This window comes from Postia placenta (genome assembly GCF_002117355.1).
Source record: "Postia placenta MAD-698-R-SB12 unplaced genomic scaffold POSPLAscaffold_3, whole genome shotgun sequence".
NCBI classification, from domain to species: domain Eukaryota; kingdom Fungi; phylum Basidiomycota; class Agaricomycetes; order Polyporales; family Adustoporiaceae; genus Rhodonia; species Rhodonia placenta.
Genome location: NW_020169834.1, coordinates 2,096,507 through 2,116,596, shown reverse-complemented (window position 1 = coordinate 2,116,596; position 20,090 = coordinate 2,096,507). Strand labels below are relative to the sequence as shown.

The 20,090-nt window shown below is 54.3% G+C and overlaps 9 protein-coding genes and 1 non-coding gene across 10 annotated transcripts in view; 6 read left to right on the top strand and 4 right to left on the bottom strand.

Moving 5' to 3' along the window:
* Nucleotides 1-284: 284 nt before the first annotated feature.
* On the top strand, nucleotides 285-1,137 carry POSPLADRAFT_1044698 (hypothetical protein; the record flags this gene model as incomplete). The annotated part of the gene is made up of 3 exons (XM_024478590.1): nucleotides 285-532; nucleotides 757-975; nucleotides 1,026-1,137. The coding sequence occupies 3 exons, from the start codon at nucleotides 285-287 to the stop codon at nucleotides 1,135-1,137; spliced, it is 579 nt and encodes a 192-aa protein (XP_024342098.1).
* Nucleotides 1,138-1,181: 44 nt separating this feature from the next.
* Nucleotides 1,182-1,422, top strand: POSPLADRAFT_1134722 (hypothetical protein; the record flags this gene model as incomplete). The annotated part of the gene is made up of 2 exons (XM_024484510.1): nucleotides 1,182-1,304; nucleotides 1,357-1,422. Coding segments are annotated over 2 exons (189 nt in total), but the record flags the coding sequence as incomplete, so codon positions are not given.
* Nucleotides 1,423-1,964: 542 nt separating this feature from the next.
* POSPLADRAFT_1133615 (carbohydrate esterase family 16 protein) lies at nucleotides 1,965-3,085 on the bottom strand (the record flags this gene model as incomplete). Its single annotated transcript, XM_024484372.1, has 5 exons — nucleotides 1,965-2,378; nucleotides 2,404-2,536; nucleotides 2,599-2,626; nucleotides 2,678-2,964; nucleotides 3,018-3,085. The coding sequence occupies 5 exons, from the start codon at nucleotides 3,083-3,085 to the stop codon at nucleotides 1,965-1,967; spliced, it is 930 nt and encodes a 309-aa protein (XP_024342096.1).
* A 575-nt stretch (nucleotides 3,086-3,660) lies between these two features.
* POSPLADRAFT_1178979 (hypothetical protein) lies at nucleotides 3,661-5,037 on the top strand (the record flags this gene model as incomplete). Its single annotated transcript, XM_024488632.1, has 6 exons — nucleotides 3,661-3,816; nucleotides 3,873-3,927; nucleotides 3,982-4,039; nucleotides 4,098-4,350; nucleotides 4,415-4,618; nucleotides 4,667-5,037. Exons 1-6 carry the CDS (start codon nucleotides 3,765-3,767, stop codon nucleotides 5,035-5,037), a joined length of 993 nt encoding a protein of 330 aa, XP_024342095.1. The 5' UTR covers nucleotides 3,661-3,764.
* A 260-nt stretch (nucleotides 5,038-5,297) lies between these two features.
* On the top strand, nucleotides 5,298-6,907 carry POSPLADRAFT_1073444 (hypothetical protein). The gene is made up of 6 exons (XM_024482608.1): nucleotides 5,298-5,324; nucleotides 5,380-5,840; nucleotides 5,899-6,007; nucleotides 6,068-6,132; nucleotides 6,189-6,381; nucleotides 6,439-6,907. Exons 2-6 carry the CDS (start codon nucleotides 5,536-5,538, stop codon nucleotides 6,724-6,726), a joined length of 960 nt encoding a protein of 319 aa, XP_024342094.1. The 5' UTR covers nucleotides 5,298-5,324; nucleotides 5,380-5,535; the 3' UTR covers nucleotides 6,727-6,907.
* A 78-nt stretch (nucleotides 6,908-6,985) lies between these two features.
* On the bottom strand, nucleotides 6,986-8,170 carry POSPLADRAFT_1039033 (hypothetical protein). The gene is made up of 5 exons (XM_024477480.1): nucleotides 8,073-8,170; nucleotides 8,001-8,017; nucleotides 7,317-7,948; nucleotides 7,163-7,264; nucleotides 6,986-7,106 (listed from the first exon to the last, which is right to left on the bottom strand). The coding sequence occupies exons 1-5, from the start codon at nucleotides 8,164-8,166 to the stop codon at nucleotides 7,091-7,093; spliced, it is 861 nt and encodes a 286-aa protein (XP_024342093.1). The 5' UTR covers nucleotides 8,167-8,170; the 3' UTR covers nucleotides 6,986-7,090.
* Nucleotides 8,171-8,319: 149 nt separating this feature from the next.
* Nucleotides 8,320-9,733, top strand: POSPLADRAFT_1133929 (hypothetical protein; the record flags this gene model as incomplete). Its single annotated transcript, XM_024484414.1, has 3 exons — nucleotides 8,320-8,871; nucleotides 8,955-9,041; nucleotides 9,095-9,733. 3 exons carry the CDS (start codon nucleotides 8,320-8,322, stop codon nucleotides 9,731-9,733), a joined length of 1,278 nt encoding a protein of 425 aa, XP_024342092.1.
* An 88-nt stretch (nucleotides 9,734-9,821) lies between these two features.
* POSPLADRAFT_t38 lies at nucleotides 9,822-9,904 on the bottom strand. The gene has a single exon. It is a non-coding gene; the product is annotated as a tRNA-Asn (tRNA).
* Nucleotides 9,905-13,327: 3,423 nt separating this feature from the next.
* Nucleotides 13,328-14,650, top strand: POSPLADRAFT_1054060 (hypothetical protein; the record flags this gene model as incomplete). The annotated part of the gene is made up of 5 exons (XM_024480482.1): nucleotides 13,328-13,477; nucleotides 13,530-13,925; nucleotides 13,975-14,064; nucleotides 14,113-14,284; nucleotides 14,331-14,650. The coding sequence occupies 5 exons, from the start codon at nucleotides 13,328-13,330 to the stop codon at nucleotides 14,648-14,650; spliced, it is 1,128 nt and encodes a 375-aa protein (XP_024342091.1).
* Nucleotides 14,651-18,744: 4,094 nt separating this feature from the next.
* Nucleotides 18,745-20,090, bottom strand: part of POSPLADRAFT_1135888 (hypothetical protein) — a gene marked incomplete at both ends in the record, with an annotated part of 8,904 nt that continues 7,558 nt past the window's right edge. The window contains 2 exons of the mRNA XM_024484619.1: nucleotides 18,745-18,778; nucleotides 18,810-19,656. Of these exons, the coding sequence (XP_024342090.1) occupies nucleotides 18,745-18,778; nucleotides 18,810-19,656 (881 nt within the window). The remainder of the gene's footprint in view (nucleotides 18,779-18,809; nucleotides 19,657-20,090) is intronic.

Sequence of the window (20,090 nt, the reverse complement as noted above, 5' to 3'; positions counted from 1 at the left end):
CGCCGGCACCACGCTGTCGACATGCTCATTACTACACTTGTCATATATAGCAAGATCCAGGCACCGACCACTGTTCTCAACGGATCTCCGCCACACCCAGAAAACGGGAGACTTTGTTCCGTTGGTATCTAATCTCGTCCAGAGCCTAGGACGTTCTCATGAGCAATGCATATGGGATACATATGGCACCGCCATCTGCCTTATCTGACCCATCCATGGTGGTATAAGCAGGGATAACAGGATGCGCCATCTTCCCAATTGCTCGTACTGCCCCCATATTCGCCATGACTATCCGCCCGCGCGTCACCAGCCCGATTGAATACGGCGACGCAGCCTCGTTCTGGGTCGAGTATCCCTCCGGTCTCGTCGACCTGACACGGCATGCGCATCTGCCACTGGGCGCGCAAGACACGGGAGAGGTACAGATACCTCCGCTTCAAACCAGCACACAGCTGGAGATCCCCGTCGATGGCGAGCGAGTCGTGCGCATATCGAAAGAGCGCAGCGCCATTGTGATCATAGATATGCAGAAGTGCGTTCGCATTCAATCGGCTCCGCATTTGCTGTTTCAATTGCTCAGCGAATGTCGGCAGCTTCTTCTTACATTCCGATCTTCGGGATCATCCAACCGGACTGGACTGCGTCGTCCCCTTGATGAACGTCATTCCACCACTTCGATCTCAAGGCGTGAAGGTCGTCTGGGTGTACGTATGCCACTCCCTTCACATGTACCAGAGACCGAACGTCGCTGCACAGGAACTGGGGACTTACGGAGCATGAACTCCATACCATACCGCCAGCGTTAGTCCGGAGTTTCATGAAGAACGGTCGCGGGGGCTTCGGCTCACAGCTTCCGGGCACCTTTGGACGTCTTCTGATGCGAGGAGAGTACAACTCGGACCTATACGGTCCTTTGCAAGGGCTGTACGAGGAAGGGAAGAAAGAAGGCACTGATGTCTGGGTACATAAGAATAGGTAAGATTAACGCGGAAAAACGAAAAGTCGGACTCACGAAGACGAGCCAGAATGAGCGGTATCTGGGGTTATCAAACAGCGCTTGACCTGTACCTTCAAGAGAACGGCATCACCACCCTGTTCTTCGCTGGCGTCAACGCAGACCAGGCAAGCACCGTCTAACTGACCGGATATCCGTGAGGGCTGACAGCTCTTGTACATGGTAGTGCGTGCTCGGGACGCTCGTAGATGCATATTTCCGGGGCTACGACTGCATCACCCTCGAAGATGGTGTCGCAACGACCTCGCCTACTGGCGGCCTAGAAAATGTGCTATACAATGCCACGAATGTACGAGATCGCTTTATGATACCTAGCAATTTGCTGATCCGTCCTTCACCAGAGCTACGGATTCGTGACAGATACAAAGAGAGTGGAGGAAGCCATTGCGAAGGCCGCTAGGTCCTGATGTGTTTCCTGTGTCAATTGCATATGTGATGTCGCGGAGTAAAATGTCACCTTGGACACCATAGTAGACATACATTCGCACGGAAAGGTCGAGGCGAGATGTGCTCTTGAGAGTATGAACGCGTACGGTGTATCATGCTGGCCCCAACGCGTGAACCGTCCTCACGGGACCGTGATGAACTTACGCGTTAGTTCCTCCTGACTTCAAGTTGCTTCCCAGGTCTTGCGCAGGCCAAGGCTGTACACCGGACATCATTGCATCCGGATCCATCGAGGGTAATGACGTTGGTACATACTCGAGACAATGCCCTGGAGGAGACCGCCTTACCTTGCGTAGCCATGGCCGAAAAGGGCATAGACCACTAACGCAGGCGGAGGACGTGCCACCATATAATGGTCCACTGCAGATATATGAATAAACCAAGAGAAGAACACAAACTCAGACAACCTGTGTATGAGAGAGATAGGGGACAAGTAACCTTAAGTAGATTGAAAGTACTCCATGACATGACCATAAGGTCATTCTAATGAATGCCTTTCCTATCAAGAGAGAGTGCAAGTGCAGCCAGAAGCATCCTCGCCTTCCTCTCCGCGAGGTTTCGTGACAAAGGGCTCCGTCTTAGGAGAGCTGCTATCAGTATGGGCTGGTACTTTGGCAAGGAAATCCTTGAGATCACGGGCGATTACGTCGTGCATCTTGGAGGTCGGGTGCAAGCGATCATGCCAGATTCCGCCACCAGCTTTGCTGATGTCCTTTTGCTTAAAACCAAATGCAGAGGGACGGTCCAAGACACTCCTGAAAGTGTCCCACGCTGAAAACATGAGGACGGTTGCTGACTCGTGTGACTTGGCAAATCGAGCTGTCGCTTTTACAAGAGAGGCATTCCACACCTGGTGAGGCGCCACCCAACGCAACCGCGCCCCTTTCAACCGTTTGATTTGTACCAACATGAGTCTCTGCGATTCAAGAGAGGAAAATGACCACACCTGCAGGCGATCTTTCTAGGGGCGGAAGATCGATAAGAAGAAAGTTGCGAGCTCCTGCTGCATAGAGGCTGTCCTGTAACTCAAATAGGGTGTCTACTAGCTCCGGGGCCGATTCGTTGTTTGTAAATCTGTATATGCAAGAGGTGTCGTTATCATTATATCCGTAATCCGTACTGCTTCATGCACATACGCGCAGTCATTGATCCCGACCCACGTTACTAGGCGAATAGTCAAAACATGACCAGACAGTATCAGAGACATCAACACACCGAAGAGAGAGTCTGCCTCCGACCACGGTGCCCACTCGGGCTTCGTGGCTAAATGCGGCGTAAATTCCCGATCAATTTGTGTTCGGACGCCTTTCAGAGTATGTCCGCCCTGGGCATAGTCGTATACCAGCAGCCGCTGGGACACGTACTTCGTGATGAGATGGCCGACCCAATTAGGCTGTCCGCGTTCATTATAGGTGGAACCGGGGAATTCTATGCCTAAAGGATTGTCGTGGGTAGGATGGGGAGCCGTGGAATTGTAGCCGACTTGGCTGTAGGAGTCTCCACTGCACCGATGAGATCAGAGAAAGGTCAACCTAATTGTGTCTCGTCTTCGTACAAGATGACCAGGTGTCGCATTCCCTCAAGCCCAGGCCAATGCTGCCTTATCTGCACTGCGACCGACATCGACATGCGAGGCGTTAGATTGAGAGTAGATTCGGACAATTTGTGCCCAGTGTTGTCGTTCCGAATTTCCTCTGACGATGTCCTTCGCGAAGAATGCGCCCAGCGGATAGGCACTAGACTACTGGACCCGTCGTGACGGGATGTGGCGTATCTGTGCAAGCCAGGCTGTGAGACTTGAAGAAGATAATGTGCGCTCGTTGAGCAGGAATGGCCTGTAGAGTATTTGTGTCAGACGAGACTACACTTACAGGAAGCACAACAGTTTGAGAACAGGCCGCAGAGGGTGAGAACTGAACGCAGTTCAACTTCCACCGGGCGCCTTAGAACATTTCGGATAGACTTCGGGCTCGAATGAACTTGAACTCGCATTCTATCATCCAGAAATAAAAGTTCACATAACTAGGTGCGAGGACTCCTGCAGAGGGAGATGAAGTGCTTGCGAGGGCTGCCAGATATATTTGGAAATTCAAACCATGCCATGCAAGGGTAAACGCGTGCAGAACGCTGGCCCCGACATCACCCGACGCGTAAATGGCGTCACGAGACCGCGATTGAGCCTGCGCGTCATTGCCCAAGCTTCGACTTACTTCACTTGACTTCAAAGAAGACTCTGCAGTACACACCGAACGCTAGCCGAATATCTGTTGATAGTCTGGCCGTGTTGTGACAAGGAGTTAGCATGCAGGCCTCACTTCAGAAGATCCTCGTGGTAGGCGGGAATGGCTTCGTAGGTATGGACTTTGCCTTTTTACTGCATATGCGCTGTTTTTTTTAACACATTCGACAGGTTCCGCGGTATGCAAGGCTGCACTTGCGCGAGGAATACAAGTGACTAGCATTAGGTTGGTGCCCCAGCCAAAACCGATACACTGCAATATAGACTGACCCGCATGCAGCCAGTCAGGCACGCCGTATAGGACGCAGAAGGGACATTCGCCTGCTTGGACATCCAAAGTGTTGCCCCTCTCTTACTGCAGTCCTTCGCGCACGACTCACATATGATCTCCACTAGGTTGACTGGCAAGCTGGAGACGCACTGCAGCCGGAGACCTACACCTACCTTCTCCCCGGTGTGACCGCAGTCGTCCACACGCTTGGGACACTCCTGGAGAACACCCGATACAAGGCTGCGCTGAAGGAGGGGGACCTTCCCTCTCTTCTGAAGCTCGCCGCGTCGAATGCGTTTGGGACGGGTTCGGCCAGCGACCCGCTCGCTGAGCCCGAAGCAAAGCCAGGAAGCTATGAGACGCTCAACCGGGACGCGGGTACGTTTTGGACTGATTGCTGAAAAGAAGAGCCGCTGCAGGAGCTGACGCTGTCTCCACACAGCGCTACGGGTGTGCGAGGCTTTCGTGACGAGTCAGCCTACTGTCTCGACTGAGAAACCCCGTCCATTTGTATTCGTCTCAGCGGAAGACATCTTCCGTCCGTTTATTCCCGCTCGTTACATTGAGACGAAACGCGAGGCGGAGATTGAGATCGGTCAGATGATATCAGACAAGGCAGACTACCGAGCAGTGTATATGAGACCCAGTACGTGCGCATGTGATCTTCGGCGGCGTTATGCTGACAATTTTGAAGGCTTGATCTACCATCCTCACTTCCGTCCACTCACATCGCCGGTGGCTGCACTGCTCGATCTATCTGCGACACTCCATTCAAAGGTGCCCTACGGCATCCCCACACCGTCGGGAGTTTTGCGTACTCTTGCGTCGACGATGACCTCAGGGCAACTGTACAGTTCATTCGTGGCACCATCGCCATTAGCTTCAGTTGCGAACGCCTTGACAATTCCTCCTATTCATGTGGACCATGTCGCGGAAGCGATTTGCATTGCAGTAGATAGTGAGCGTACTGATGTTAGGGGTGTTTATGGGGTTAGAGAGATGAGGGAGCTAATCGGGTGGTCGCAGAAGGGTCAACAGCCATCCGAGTTGACTGTGCATGCCTGATTGAATTCATATTGATGTTCGCGGCGTATCCAATCCAGTCGAACTCTACAAGTGGTCAGGCCTATTCCTTTGTAACGCTTGTATGAAAGTGGGTGGGACGCACCGAGCGTGCCGCGTCGAGACTCGTCCCCCAAGCCGTGATGACGCGGGGCACGAGACACGGCGAGGAACGCTCTGGAGTCTGGCTAGCCCAAAGCTAGCCTGGGTGCGAGCGCCGTACGACCTGTCCGTGCCCATCGCTTGGTCTTCAACGTCGAGCACGCAGTCCTCGTAGACGGCAAGCCAAGGTAAACGCCTCACAAACTCCCAAAGGTGGACTCTGAGTGGACTGACGAGAAGCAGAGACAGGCGCGCAGCCCCGGTCACACGATCCGCCCGCAGACAAAGTGGGTCGAGCCGGACAAGTCCGCTCCGCAGAGTCAGAAAAGAAAAGCACGCAGCCAGCGTCGTCGCACGCGCATCTCGCTCCGGAGTCCTTTATACCCGCCTCCAGTGTGCATGTCGGTCAGTCCATTGCCGGGCCTTCTCAGCACCCTCGCTCGGCCGAAACAGGTGTGGGCATGCAGGCGGCCATTCCAATCAGCCGCTGCAGCCAATAAGGCCCTGCCGTTCTCCCTCCATAACGTTCGTGCGGGAGCGGTCACTATCGACACGCCTGGCGGTGGTGGCAGCAATGTGTTGCGCATGCTCATGTTCGGGAAGCCGGGGGCGGGCAAGGGAACGCTGTCGGCGAGGCTGGTGAAGAAATACGATCTATTATCGCTGTCGACCGGGGACATGCTTCGTCAACACATCGCAGAGCGGTATGTTGCGGCGTCCAAGCCTCATGGATTAATTAAGTTAAGATGCATTTACTTCTAGAACGGACGTCGGGCGCATTGCTGAAGAGATTGTCGCTTCCGGCGGCCTGTTGCCTGATGACATCATGCTCAAAGTGGTGACAAGTCAACTCGACACGCTGCATGACAAGGTGCGCTTGACATCCCATCATTTCACACAAACCACTACTTACGTATATCTATACCGGCAGCACTGGATTCTGGATGGATTCCCGCGAACGTTGGGCCAGGGACAGCTCCTGGATGACCATTTGAGGTAAGTTCAATACCTAGCCATTCTCCGATGCAGCGCTGTAACGTCCTTCTGTTCAGTAAGCAGGGAACTCCCCTCACCCTCATCGTCAATCTCGACGTTGCCGATGAGGTAATCCTCAGCCGGATCTCCGACCGCTGGGTGCACCTACCTTCAGGCCGAGTATACAATCTGGAGTACAACCCGCCCAAGGTGCCCGGCCGCGACGATGAGACCGGTGAGCCCCTCACAAAGCGACCAGACGACAATCCGGTACGTCCGCGCTCTTAGTCGAGTATATCAGCAGCAAGCCTGAGCTGTGTTTCACAGGAAACATTCGCGCGCCGTCTAGAGAAATTCTATGCATCTACGTCTCCTCTCTTGGATTACTACCGAACACAGGAACCTCCTGGTGCCAGACTCGTGACACTTACGGGCGCTACGTCCGATGAAATCTGGCCTCAGCTAGAGAGCGTCATTAGCACATACTTCCCCGCTGTCAAGGAGCACGCGGGAAGCAAGGCGCAAAAGAGGCGCACCAGTTTGAGCGAAGCTGCCCTCGTTACTGATGACAGGCAGCAGACCCAGTTGTCTGGCACGATACTACCAGAGCCGTAGAGGTTATGACCTTTTCTTCTCACATCTATGTTGTATAGTCAGTCAACGCTCTTCCGTCATGGTGATTTCTCGTCTGCTCTCTTCCTCCTGTTAGCTATGTTTGCTTCTTATATAGTCACTCGCTATCTGTGATTGTATTACTAGCCGCTTTACCTGGAGATATATGCTCACGATCAGCCGATGGACAGTGTCATGAAATGAGTGAAGGCGACTATAGATAGGGTTCTCCCTGATCTCGGACATTTCGTTCAGGAAGGTTCACGCCGTGTCACCAAGTTAATTGGGCTAGTGGTTGCTACGACCCCGGTACATCTAGGTATTTCGTCGCAAAGGTATTATCCATTTTCGAGTTGTTCTCCCAGCCTTATCTTAGAGCATACCTGTAGAGCACATCGTGAGCACACGGGAAAGGAGACATGGTTCAAGTATTTCCCACATTTTGACAGTGTACAGACCCGAGGGAAAGCCACGCTGGACTTGTTCATGTACCACCCGTAGGCCTGCTTCACTAAATACATTTTTCCACGCGAGGTCCGACCTATGGAGACATGGTCATCAGTTTGCATATTGCAATGAGATTCAAAACGGACCTCGTCAGACTGGAGTCAGTTTCATCGTATACGGTGCTTGGACCACCATCATCCGCATCTGTGCAGCAATTCTCTTTCACGATGATGAGACCCTTTGCCGGATCTCGCAGTGCAGCCTGACTGTGCTTTAGGAAGGAAACGAGATCTGCGTCGCTCAGCGATCCCAAGCACCACTGACACCAAACGACATCAAAGGAAGCGTCCAGGTCGTCCTCCTGCGGGATATAGCCGACGCGACCGAGCACCTTATCAGATTTTGAGGGTCGAAGAGGGTCCATACCCTGTAAGGTATCTTGGATGAAAGTAACACTTTTGCTTTTGCCAGCGATCCCTTTCCACTCGATGGAAGTGCCATTTGTCTTCGACGCAGCCATTTCGCTCGCCCGTCCTCGCTTGAGGGCTTCTTGGACAAGGCTCTCCACAGGCTCCACGAGCACAATGTCCGAAGCGAGGTGTAATAGCACATCTGCAGTCACTCGTCCAATGCCAGCGCCAACTTCGAGTACACGTGTTCTTCGCGGCAAGGTTTCCGTTGCGTCCAGAGGGCGAATCGCAGAAGGAACGGTGCATAGCTCAGGCATTAGGTAGAGAAGAAATTGGCGCGATCCGAGAGCATCAACTCGGGGCAAAGACTAGAGGCCGTGTGTCAGGATATCTGGCATACATCAAAGAATGAATACTCGCCCCCTCCCCAAAGCCACCTATGCGCAGTGTCACAAAGCCGGGACACAGAGGTAGTCGGAATGGTTAGCGCACCGAGGACACCATCATAGCTGGCCGGTTGGCTCGCCCAATAGTCAATTCCAGTCTGTACATCTGGTTCCGGGATCATTTCGTCGGTGGACGCCATCGTCGGTCTCACGTATTGGTCGGGTGCGGTCAACTGGCAGGTGGGTGGCTGAAAGAAAGTCGATCGTGCGTGACAGTATGTGATGTGACAGACGCGCTCTAGACGCGTTACACGACGCGTCGACGCGTCCAAGACGTATTTGCCACTACGACCATGGCCTCGATTGCTCTCGAAGACATCTGGGACGCTCCTGCAGAGCCCTCTTACCCTCATGCTTCTGTCAAGACATCTCGCACAGAAGAGGATGATGATACCACAACTTTACCCCCTAGCAAGCGGCCAAAATCGACCCTTTTCCTTGACTCTGATGACTCTGATGATGTCTCGCGCCCGGCCACGCGCAAAGTCATCCCTCCTGCGACGAATCGCTCTGAGATAGATGCAATGTTTGACGCTCTAGAGGAGGAGCCGGACGAGGCGTTTCAGGACCTCCCGCCTTCGCTCAACCTGGATGCGCTCCGCAAGGAGGCGGACGCTAAGAATGCGAAGGCGCATGCCAAGGCAAATCCCCTTGACCTGACTGGAGAATCCTCACAAAACGCATCAGGCGCGGCGCGAGGCAACAGTAAGGACGACAAGGATACCACGGAGAAGAAAAGAAAGCCATTGCCTAAGCTGGACGAGGCCAGGTTGCTTGGCCCGGACGGGTTCCCTGCACTGGTCAAGCAAACGAAGAACTTTAAACCTAAAGGAAAAGGACATGAGGTCCGCTATTCAGAATCAATCTCCTTCTAAGTCTCATAAGCACCAAGGCGGCAGATTTGAACAGACTACTACAAGTATACCAGTTCTGGACGCACAGAATGTATCCCAAGACACAATTCCGGGATACTGTTCAACGAGTAGAGAAGCTCTGTCATTCAAAACGAATGCATGTGCGTATATCTACTATGTGCGTTCTCCGTTTGATTTGACGTTATAGCGTTAGGTCGCTTTGAGCGTCTGGCGAGATGAGTCCAAAGGGCTTATCAATGGTCGCAAGGTAGATGCAGCGCTCTCGGACAGCGACAACAGCAGCGACGACGATAATGGGGGTATGCCAAGGAACTCAAACGCAGCCTCCATCGCTCAAGACATAGTGACTGCCCCGACGGCATCATCGTCGCGCGCACCATCGCGACCTCCGTCATCTTCGGAACCTCCTTCATCTGACGGTTTTGACGACTTCGACATAGACGCTATCATTCGCGAGGAGGAAGAGCAACAGCGAGTTGCCTCGGAAATGTCTCGACAGGTGTCTTCTCCCGACACGAACCCTCAGTATCGTTCCAAACCAACCGTGGCTCCCAGCCCCAATGTCGACGACGAAGCCATGTGGGAGCAGCTCATAGACGAGCTGCCTGACGCCGCATTGCCTCCTGTAAGCCCGCCAAGCATTGCGCCAGCTTCGTCAGGGAATTTTAACAACGATATGGATGAGGACGAAGACATGTGGGACGCGGTGCGGGAGATAGAGGCAGCAAGGGACAGTATCAGCACATCGTCTATTCATATGCAAGACGCAAGCCTTGTCCAGAATCTCGACCCACCCACCAACGAAGAAGGATGGGACGAGATGTATGCATGACATGTACCTTTAGGCATTGTCTCAGATGTTTTCCTTCACTCATACGGACCGTCATGAAACCATTCCCGCTATCTGATTAAAAGAATAGCTGCCCCAGTGAGGCTCGAACTCACGACCTTCCGATCCCGTCAAGTAACAGTCGGACGCTGTAACCAACTCAGCCATGGGGCATATATTTCAGGGTCTTTTTGGGTGCACCCCAACCAATGGACCACGGCTGTAGGGAGTTATAGGTGATTAAGGTTCAAATGGCATGTCACATGATATGCACATGATTGGATGGCACATGACCTATAGCAAGACTTCTATTTTCAGATACACAAGATAAAGCATTGAGTACACTATTTGGCCCCCTGGGGTAGGGCTTGCCAATGGTGAGCCCGGCATCGACCTCTTTGTGGTCCAGGGGGATTAGTACCCACTGAGGGGAAGCTAACAGACATGGAGACGATCCTGTGGTGTCAGTTGGTCAGTGAGTGTTTCTACAATCCGTCCTTCTCGTGCTACCTCTCGACCTCTCCAAATGATATCCAACCTGTCCATGCGCCCAACCCACTCTCCATCTCTAGGAGTCCAGCCATGATTTGGAAATAAAGTGCTCATTGAGATATCTGCTGCTCTGGTGTCCCCGCAACCCTCTTTATCTCAGTCGAGTGGTCAGCAGTGGAACACCCTTGCCTCTCATAGGTGCTGGGGCTTGTATTCTCATTGCCTCAGAGGCAATCTACCTACCAAGATCCCTACCTGGATCTCGCTCACTACCTGAGCTATGGATCACATAGCAATCCCAATGATTCCATTGTCAAATGACCATCTTCAAGCCTCAGAACTATCAGCTATCTCCCCTTTTGTATTTGGACACGTGCCTACTGCCACACATGATCATACCTTATTCATTCTTCCCTGACAGCAACTACAAGCCATTTGCAACCTAAGATCCTGCCTGAGATACGCAACTAGGCAATACATCAGTGTATCCTTGCAACTGCCACATTGATCCAGTTTGCAGAGGTCGAGACCCACAAGAATGCACCTGAATCAGTTAACAAATGGCTAGATGCTTGCCTGATCTCCCCCCATTGGACATAGTGTGTTGACAGATGCTCTGCATGTTCTTAAAGACAACTCACTTTGCTGGCCATGTTACTGCTCACTACTCTCTTCAGTTCTGACCTGGATGATGGCCACATTCACGGCCATACACATTGACACTGTCATCGAACAATGCTGATCCATTGATTCTTCACCTCCAGGCACCCCATGACCTCTGGTGTCCTCAGGTTCCCTTGAGCGTTTTCGTGATTTGTTCTACCCTTCCTCTTCTCCTTGGTCGTTCCCTGCCTATGACTTCAATTTGACACTCAAAGCCCCTCCTCCCTCTCGAGCATCCTCCTATGCTTCCCCTGCACAATCAGTAGTACCCTTAGCTGGAATCTACCCATCATTGCACCTTGATGATACAAAGTCCATCCCTGCGGGTGTCCTTCCTTTTGATTCTGATGTGATTGCAGCAATTGACCCCCTTCCTTTGTCACTGTCACGAGTTGACACGGCGTCTAGCCGTTTTTTGATTTTTTCCTTTTTGCGGGCTCGAACCCGCGACCTCTGTACTACATGCCTGATATGGACGCATCACTATCTACTGTACAATTAGATTAGATGGGGCGGTAGTGCATGGCACAGCTCAGGCTCCGCTGACACAGCCTCTTTGACTCACTGGCCCCTGGGGCCGCGTCAGCATGCTGTGCACGGACCAGCTGTGCACGGACCAGAGCGCACAGCCTGCCCTCCCCCTGTATATAAGCCGGCCTCTGCTGCCCTAGGGACCTCAGTTTTGACCTCTTGTCCCTAGGTCAGTAAGCCCTCTTTTGTATCCCTTTCTTACCTTACTAACTAATGCATTTACTTGTCCCTAGTCTTAGATTTGAGCGTGAGCTCACCATTGCTTTGGTAAGACCTAGTCGAACGCCCCCAGCATCCTCTGTTTGTGTTTCCCCAGTCACTCGACCCTAACTTGCGACATTAGGTCGAAACTCCTCACTGCTGCCGGTGTTCTCTCGGGACCCAAAAACCTCACTTTCCTTTCCTACAGGTCGGGTGGTGCGCACCCCTATGGTACCTTACGATATGTAGATAGCATATGATACATCGTCAACACTCGAGAGACAAACTCTTCAGTACCTGCGCTTCAGTGAGCGGTACTTGTCCTCACAAACGCGTAGCCTTGGTTCCTGCTGCATCATAGTCAAAAGCAGTATTGGGCCCTACATGAACTGCAAATCTCAGTGTCATCTCAGGCACCATAGGTGTAAGCTAGATTAGCATGGCCTTTCGTAGTACGCTGATACGACCTACGAAACCCTAACCCCTAACCTGGGTGCGACCTAAAGGGACTAGAGAGACGGCTTATAGTCTAATGAGAGGGGAGTTAGCAGCAAGGTGTCCCGCGGTTCGAGTGAACACGAGAAACACCTTCGAAAAAGGTTACGAACGCTAGGGAAGGTACGAGGTGGCTTCGACACGTCGTCGAAGCTACTCGGAGGCTGTGTAAAGTTAGCGACGATCGAAGCTCGGTAGAGCTCTTCGACGTATCGTAGAGAGAAGGGACACGATTCGATAGGGGGGGACTTAACTAGGACGCGGTTCGAGGTGCAACGCAGTTTCTTCGACAGTAGTCGAAGTCGAAAGGTTCGTCGAGACGGTATCGACGAGTGAACGCAGTGGACGAGGTTTCGAGGTTACGCAGTGAGGAACGAAGTGACGCAGTTGAGGACGTAGACGCAGGGCGAACTCGACTTATGAGCTCTGAACTCGAGGGGGGGAACGGATCTTGTATTTTTGGAGAGAACTACGACAGATTTTATACTACACAGGATGCTACGACTATTCGAGAGTGGCATACGGGTACAAGGGGCTTTGCATTGTTCCTCAAGAAGCTGCCTCACCGAGGGGCACATACCAAGTCCATCAGTAGATTGACGTCATGCCGAATGCGGAGATGAAGGGCAACATATGGCCACTTCGGACCGGTAGCCGTCGTGAAGGCATGCCGCGAGGTTCGATACCTAATCGGGAAAGACCGGCTACTTCGGTGTGGCTTGGAGCGAAGTGCGCGCTTGGCCGAGCGGCGTCGAGTGGCCCTATTGTTCGCCGAATGCGGAAGACGTTCCGAGATCTACGCACGAGGCATCGGGAAGACCGTGCCGAGCTTCGAGTAAGCGTCGCGCACCGCCGAAGGTGTCGAAGAGCGTCGAAGGCGAAATCGACCTGTTGGGAGACTGGGTCGAAGTGCCGGGCGGGATGCGAGTGCCGAAAAGAGGTGTATCGGGGCCCAGCGGGGCTCGGCGCCTATCATCTCCTCCCTATTGAAATTTGGACCGCCCTCGGTCCTCCACGTGATGCGAGAAGCGCGATGGTCGTGAACGGATCGAAGCGGCTTGACAACCCGCGGCGGTTTCGAACGCCACGTGGCCGGCGCTAAACGCTGGTCGGAAAGGGGGTTATAAGCAGGGTAGACTTAGCCTCATTTTCCCCATCCCATCGTTCCTTCGTCGCTCTCTCGTCGCCCTCTCTCGCATACTCACTGCTTCCACGATGTCTGCTCGCTCCGCCACCCCTGCCTCTACGCCTTCGCTCGTCAACCGCCGCCTCGCTTCGCTGCTCATGGTCCTCGAAGCTCCGCCGACCGCCGATGCCGCGCTCGACGTGGTCGAAGAGTGGGCGCAGGATTTGTCGCCGCTGGTCGTAAGTCGCTTCGTAATCTGCATAACCCAACTAACCGTTTGTTTTCGAACAGCTCGCCTATCGCAAGGCCTTGGGCGCCATCCGCGACGAGGAGACGGAGCTGCGCGTTGCCGCCGCCGTCAAGCAACTCGCCGAGCGGGCATCGGAATCGTGGGTCGAGTGGGCGCGCGGGGACTGGCCCGAGCTCGCGACCGCCATCGACGCCGAGGTCGAACGACGCTTCGAAGAGCAGAAGCGCCTCGCCGAAGAGGAAGCACGACGCATCGAAGAGGCCGCGAAGCGTGCGAAGGCCGCCGAGGAACGGCGCCTCGAAGACGAACGTCGCGCGCAAGAGGCCGCTGATGAGGAGTTGGCAAGGATCGCGGCCGCCGAAGGACTTCTCGACAAGGGGAAAGGGCGCGCAATAGTCGACGAGGAGGTCGCCGAGTTGTCGGACGACCCTTCGATCGTAAGTGTTCTCTTCTACCGTCCTTCGATTACTAATCTTTCTTTCGTAGAAGACTCCTCGGACGGTTGAACGTCCGTTCGCGATGACAGAGGTCGACATGGCCGCCGCGGCGATTGAGAAGCGCCAGGCCGGACAGAAGGTAAGCTCGACACTTCGTCGAAGCTGTTCGATGCTAACTCCTCGATAGTGTGATCGTTGCGCCGGCTACCGCTCGGCCCCTGTGGAGTGCGTGTGGGCCGAGAACGCTACGACCTGCGATAGGTGCGCGCAGTTCCAACAGGGCTGCTATTTCGACAAGGTGTCTGTCCTAGGCAAGACAAAGAAGACGCGCGGCGGGGGATCAACCACGAAAAAGCGCAGTAAGTCGTTTCTTCTTGTCCTAGGCCTTCGTTGACGACTTCGTAGTTCGGCCGGCCTCTCCGGGGCCTTCGGTTGCAGATGCAAGTGGTTCGAAAAAGCGTCGAGTCGACGAGCCCCCGCGCCCCCTTCTACGACTGCCTCTCGATGGGGCCAGCCGCCTTGGGCTCGAGCAGGACGACCTCGATGCGCTCGACCTCGACGACGAATCTCGGGGGATCATCCGCGTCATCCGCGAGGAGCGTGCTCACATCGCGCGCCGTCGAGCGCTCCTCCACGACATGGACCTCGACCTCCAGAAGATGGAGAAGGCCGCGCTTGCGAAGGGAGGGATCGGTTTCGTGCGCGGGGCTGTCGACAATGAGTAGGCGATGGTGTGGGTCGTTTTGTATCGTAGTTGTCCTTATGTCGTAGAATATTGTGTCCATAGTCGAATCAAAAATGTGGCCCTTGGCCTAGACAAAACCTAGTGGGAACTAAGAAAAGGAAATGCAAATAAGTGTGTTCGAAGTAAGTCGTAATCTGATCGAAGGGCATAGAAGGTGAAATCGAAATGTTCGTAGTGAGGGAAAATGGACTTAATGAAAATATAGGCTCAGTTTGTCATCACAGCCTAGGAGGACTCGTCTAAGGTGAGCCTCCGCGCAACGGTCGAATCGAAGCGTTCGTAGAACGTCGAACGATGTCGCGACTATCGAGTTGAATCGAAGGTATTCGTACAAGGGATGGTCTGGAATGTAGGATAAAAATCAAGCATATCGCGTAACGTGAGAGCAGGAACAGAGAGAAGAAAGTACGTATCATGTTGTACAAGTAAGGGAAGAACCTCTATTCGTCGCGTTCTTCGGTTTCTTCGACTTCATCATCGTCGTCGTCGCCTAGAGAATTCGATAGTTCGAGTTCTCGAAGACGCTCGGTCGAGACATCTTCGAGATCTTCGGGGATTGGTATGGATTTGCGCGCGAAGTACGGAATGACGCGGAATGCTGCGATGGGTCGATCGAGGACTGTGCCGTCGAGTTCGCACACGATGTACGCGCCGCCCTTGTTGCGCGAGACAACGATGAGGGGGCCTAGATATCGCGGGCGCATCTTGCGGTTGAGGGACTTCTCGATCTTCGTGTTGCGTATGAGCACTAGGGCTCCGCGCTTGAAGTCGAAATCCTGGATCGAGTGCTCGTGCTCTTTCTCGAAGCGAATTGCTGCCGTTCGACGTGCTTCGTAGACCTTCGAGTGGAGTTCGGTGACTTGCTCGACGCGTTTCTGGAGCGCAATGGCTCTTCGGGCGATGAGATCGGTCGTCGAAAGGATCGAAGTCGGTGGTGGTTGCAGATACGTAGCTTCGACGATGTCGAGAGGAATGAGCGGATGGGTGCCCGTAACAGCGAAATAGGGTGAGCAGCCCATGCGTCGTCGAGTCGTGATGCGCTCGGACCAAAATACAAAGTACGCAGCTTGGGACCACTTCTTCTCATCTCCGTCGGCTGTCTTGAACAAGGCTTGTCGCGTGCTGAAATGCGGACGTTCGACGAGACCGTTTGCCCTCGAATTGTACCCACTGATTCGAATATGGTTGATGTGGTACTTCTTCGAAAGGTAATCGGCCGCCTTGATGAACGCCGTACCGTTGTCGGTGACGATCTCGCTGAGTGCGCCCCATCGACAGAGGATGTCTTCGAAGATCCAGTCGGCGAGGGCCTTCGCTGTCTCTTTTCGAAGCATTCGAAACTCGGGGTAGGTCGTGAGCGAGCATCTACCTTGGACCAAGTACTTGTATCCGCCCGAGGCCGGCATGTGCATTGTGTCGATGTGAATTTTCGCGAAGATGGGGGCTGGTACTGCGACGGTCGGAGGAATGAGGAATTGACGCACTTGTCGAGACTGGCAGATATGGCACGATCGAACGAACCAAGCGATGTCGGCGTAGTGGAACGGCCACCAGAATCGCTCATTGACGAAGGCTCGGGTTGCGTAGATTCCTCGATGCGCGGTGCGGTCGTGGCATTCTCGAAGTATTCGAAGGCGATCGCCGGGCTTGACGACTAGCTTGTGTGCTCCGTGACTGTCCTTGCGCCAGAGGGTGTCATTGTCGAGGAAGAATTGCATGCAGTACTTGATGAATCCTTCGTAAACACTTTCGGAGATGCCGTCGGGCTTTGCTAACGTTCGATGAAATTCGAGCACGTCGTCGAGCTTTGCGTCTGCGAGTTGCGCTTGCTCCGATCGAGGCACTAGCTCGTAGCTATCCTCCTCCCTATTGAAATCTGAGCCGTCCTCGGCTCGGGCATTGGTGAAGATGGCACGCATCTGGACGGACGGGAGGGGCTGAATCTGGTGAACGAAAGAATGCATCTGGTCGATCCAATCGTCGAACTCTTCGTCAACCTCGTCTTCGATGACATCGCCGGGCTGAGCTGTGCGTCGAGAAAGACCGTCGGGGCCGTGCATTGTACCGGGGACGTGGACGAGCGTGAAATGGAATGTGAGAATCGAGACGATCCACCGGTTGATACTCGCGCTTGGGGCTATGTCCGGATTCTTCAGCATACCCTTGATGTACCGAGCATCGACTTCGACGATGAGGTTCCGAACGCCGATCAGGTAGAGTCGAAGGGATCGTAGTGCGCGGAATAGGCCGTAGATCTCGAGCTTCGGCTGCGAAAACCTTCGTTCGCGATCGTTGAGCGTAATCGAGCCGAACCTGCTGTAGTAACGGATTCGCGCGTTGTCTTCGTCGCACTGGCAGAGGTGATATCCGACGGCGATGAACGACGTGTCGACTGCGAGAATGACGGGAGAGGGGGAATCATAATGGATGGCTCGGAGTGCGGGGGATGAGAGTAGCGCGTCCTTGAGGTCTTCCTGCGCCGCGATCTGCTCCGGACCGAACTCGAACTCGACGTCCTTCCTCGTGAGGTGTACGAGCGCGTCGGCGCGGTGAGCGAAATTACGGATGAAGATTCGAACGACGCCGATGGTTCCGAGGAACGCTCGAACGTCGGATAGAGTAGCGCATGGACCCCAGTTGCGTATTGCAGCGACGCGAGAGTCGTCGGGGAGGCATCCTTGAGGAGTGCAGCGATGTCCTACCACCATGATTTCTCGAGCGATGAGGATACTTTTGACTCCAGAGAAGGTACCTCCGGCGTAGCGCATTCGAGTGACTATGCGATTCATGTTCTCGAAATGCTCCCATACGAAGCGTCGAATGCCGGGGTTCGAAGGGAGTCGCTCGTCGTCGTAGTCGGACTCGGGACCCTTGACGGGAACGTCGTCGACGTAGGGCACCGTAACGTGCGGAATCTCGGGCTGGAGGATGTAGGTGACGTCGTCGTGGAAGATCGGGACCGAGTTCGTCCAACCCATCGGGAGTGTGACCAGGCGCATGGCTCCGTAGGGTGTCTGGAACATCGTTAGATCTCTCGACGACTCGGCGATGAGTCGTTCGTCGTAGCCGACGTAGAGGTCGAGCATGCCGCCGCATGGTCTTCCTCCGAATTGTTCTGCGAGATATTCGGGCGTTGGCGGTACACCAGAATGTTGGATCGTAACTGCATTGAGGGGCTCGAGTGAATGGACGAGTCGAAGCGATTTACCGTCCTTCTTGACGACACAAAACCACCGCGATCGATACGACGAGTTCGATGGTTCGTAGACTCCGGCGGCGATCTTTCGCTTGATCACCGCGCAGACTTCGTTGTAGATCCCGGGCGGAATGGGAATATTCTTCTGCACCCAGGGCGTGTGAGGAACGACGGGAAAATCGACGGGGGGGAAGTACTCGGGCTTGAAACATCCGCGCTCGTCGTCGGTCCAGGCGAAGGCTTCGTTGTGCAGGCACATGAAGTGGTGGAGGACTCGACGTTCTTCGGGAAGTAGGAAGTCGCCGTCGTGAAGCTTTTCGGTCATTTCGAAGCATTCGAGGGTGTACCGACCGGTAGGTTTGAACGGCGGGGGGTCGGTCGAAAGCTTGGGCATGATGGAGAGAGGGTCGCCCTTGATGTCTCGAAGTATACGAAATTGTTCGGGGACGGCACCAAGGACGGGTCGAGTTTTGAGAGCGACAGGCTTGTACTTCTTCTTTGTCGCGGCGAGGACCTTGTGCGTTGAGGGGGTAGAAGTCGATGTCGTCGAAGGAAAGGGAAGAATTGAGTTGGAAAGCTGCGAGATGGACTTCGTCGGAGCGGGAGCTGGGGGAGTCGAAGCAAACGGAGCTGAAAATAGAAGAGTCGAAGCCCACGTCGAAGCGTTCGACGGGGCGGCATTAGCAGCAGTAGTGTCCGAAACGTAAAGAGACTGCAAATATGAAGAAACGGAGGTGCATGCGGAGAGGTACAGTGACGAGACAGCGTTCGGAATCGAGGAATCAATAGGAGCGACGAAGGAAATACTCGGGTTTACCCCATCGTAGTCGATGACTAGCGCGGCTTCTCCTTGATCATGGGGAATCAATTCCTCGAAGCTAGAAAATGCGATTTGCGACACCCGACAGGATGCTGCCGGCTTCGCGACCTTCCTCGTGCGTACGTCGGAATCGTGACGGTTTCGCCGGTGTTCGGACAGAGGATCGTAATGGTCTGGTTCTCGTCGGCGAAGTTCTTGACGACGCTCTGCGTAAGCACATCGAAGGGTCGGCCGAGGAGGATGTCGTATGCTGCGTTTCGAATGACGTGAGCCTGGAGGTACAATACGATCTCACCGATGCGGAAGGGAATGTTTCGAATGAGTCCTAACGATCGGTCCACCTCGCCGTTCGCCGATTGCATGTTCAGCTGAATAGTAGGATCGAAGAGGAGGTTGAGGCCCAGACAGACCTCTTCCGACATGGCGACGATCTGCGAACCGGGGTCGACGATGCATTCGATTTGCTCCTTGTTGTCGACCAACGCGATGATCGAACGAATCGCATTTGAATCGCGCGCGACGGTGAATTCTGCGGGGTGCTCGCCGTGAGGGATGTGCTTCAGATAGGTTTCATATGGGTCTGGGACGATGGTAGCACCGGGTTCCAACGTTGCACCTGAACACGAGAGCTGGTTGACGGCCGTGACCTCGTCGGCACCGATTTCTACGATGTGGGCCGACGCGACGGGTTCCGTCGAGACTCGCTTAGGGGTGACGGCGTCGCGGTACTTGGTTCGAACGTCGGGTGCGATCGACAACAACTCTTCTGGGGTCAGCGTGACGAACTGCGACTTCATCGAACGCTGGAAGATTTCTTCGGCGAGCTTCGGCTGGATAACGGGGACGATGGTCTTGTACGCTGGTTCCTTGCCCTTGTCGTTCGAGGGCTTTGGCGGAGTTGCGAAGTTTCGAACGTTTGGCGGGGCGTATGTTGCGTCGCGAGCGTTTGCGAAGGGGTGTACTGGTGGTGCTGGTGTCGCGACTTGAGGTCAAGCGACTAGAGAAAACTTGAAGGCTGGGGGCGTCCGACTAAGTCTCACCGAAGCGATGGTGAGCTATGCTCAAACCTAAGGCTAGGGACAAGTAAGTTAGTATTGAATAAGTAAGTAAGTACAGGGGCTTACTGACCTAGGGACAAGAGGTCGAAACTGAGGTCCCTAGGGCAGCAGAGGCCGGTTTATATACATGGGGAGATTAGGGCAGGCTGTGCGCGTTGGTCCGTGCGCAGCTGGTCTGTGCGCAGCATGCCGACGCGGCCCCGGGGGCCGGTGAGTCAGAGCGGCTGTGTCAGCGGAGCCCGAGCTGTGCCGTGCGCTGCCGCCCCATCTAATCTAATCGTACAGTAGATAGTGTCGTGTCCATATCCGGTATGTAGTACAGAGGTCGCGGGTTCGAGCCCGCGAA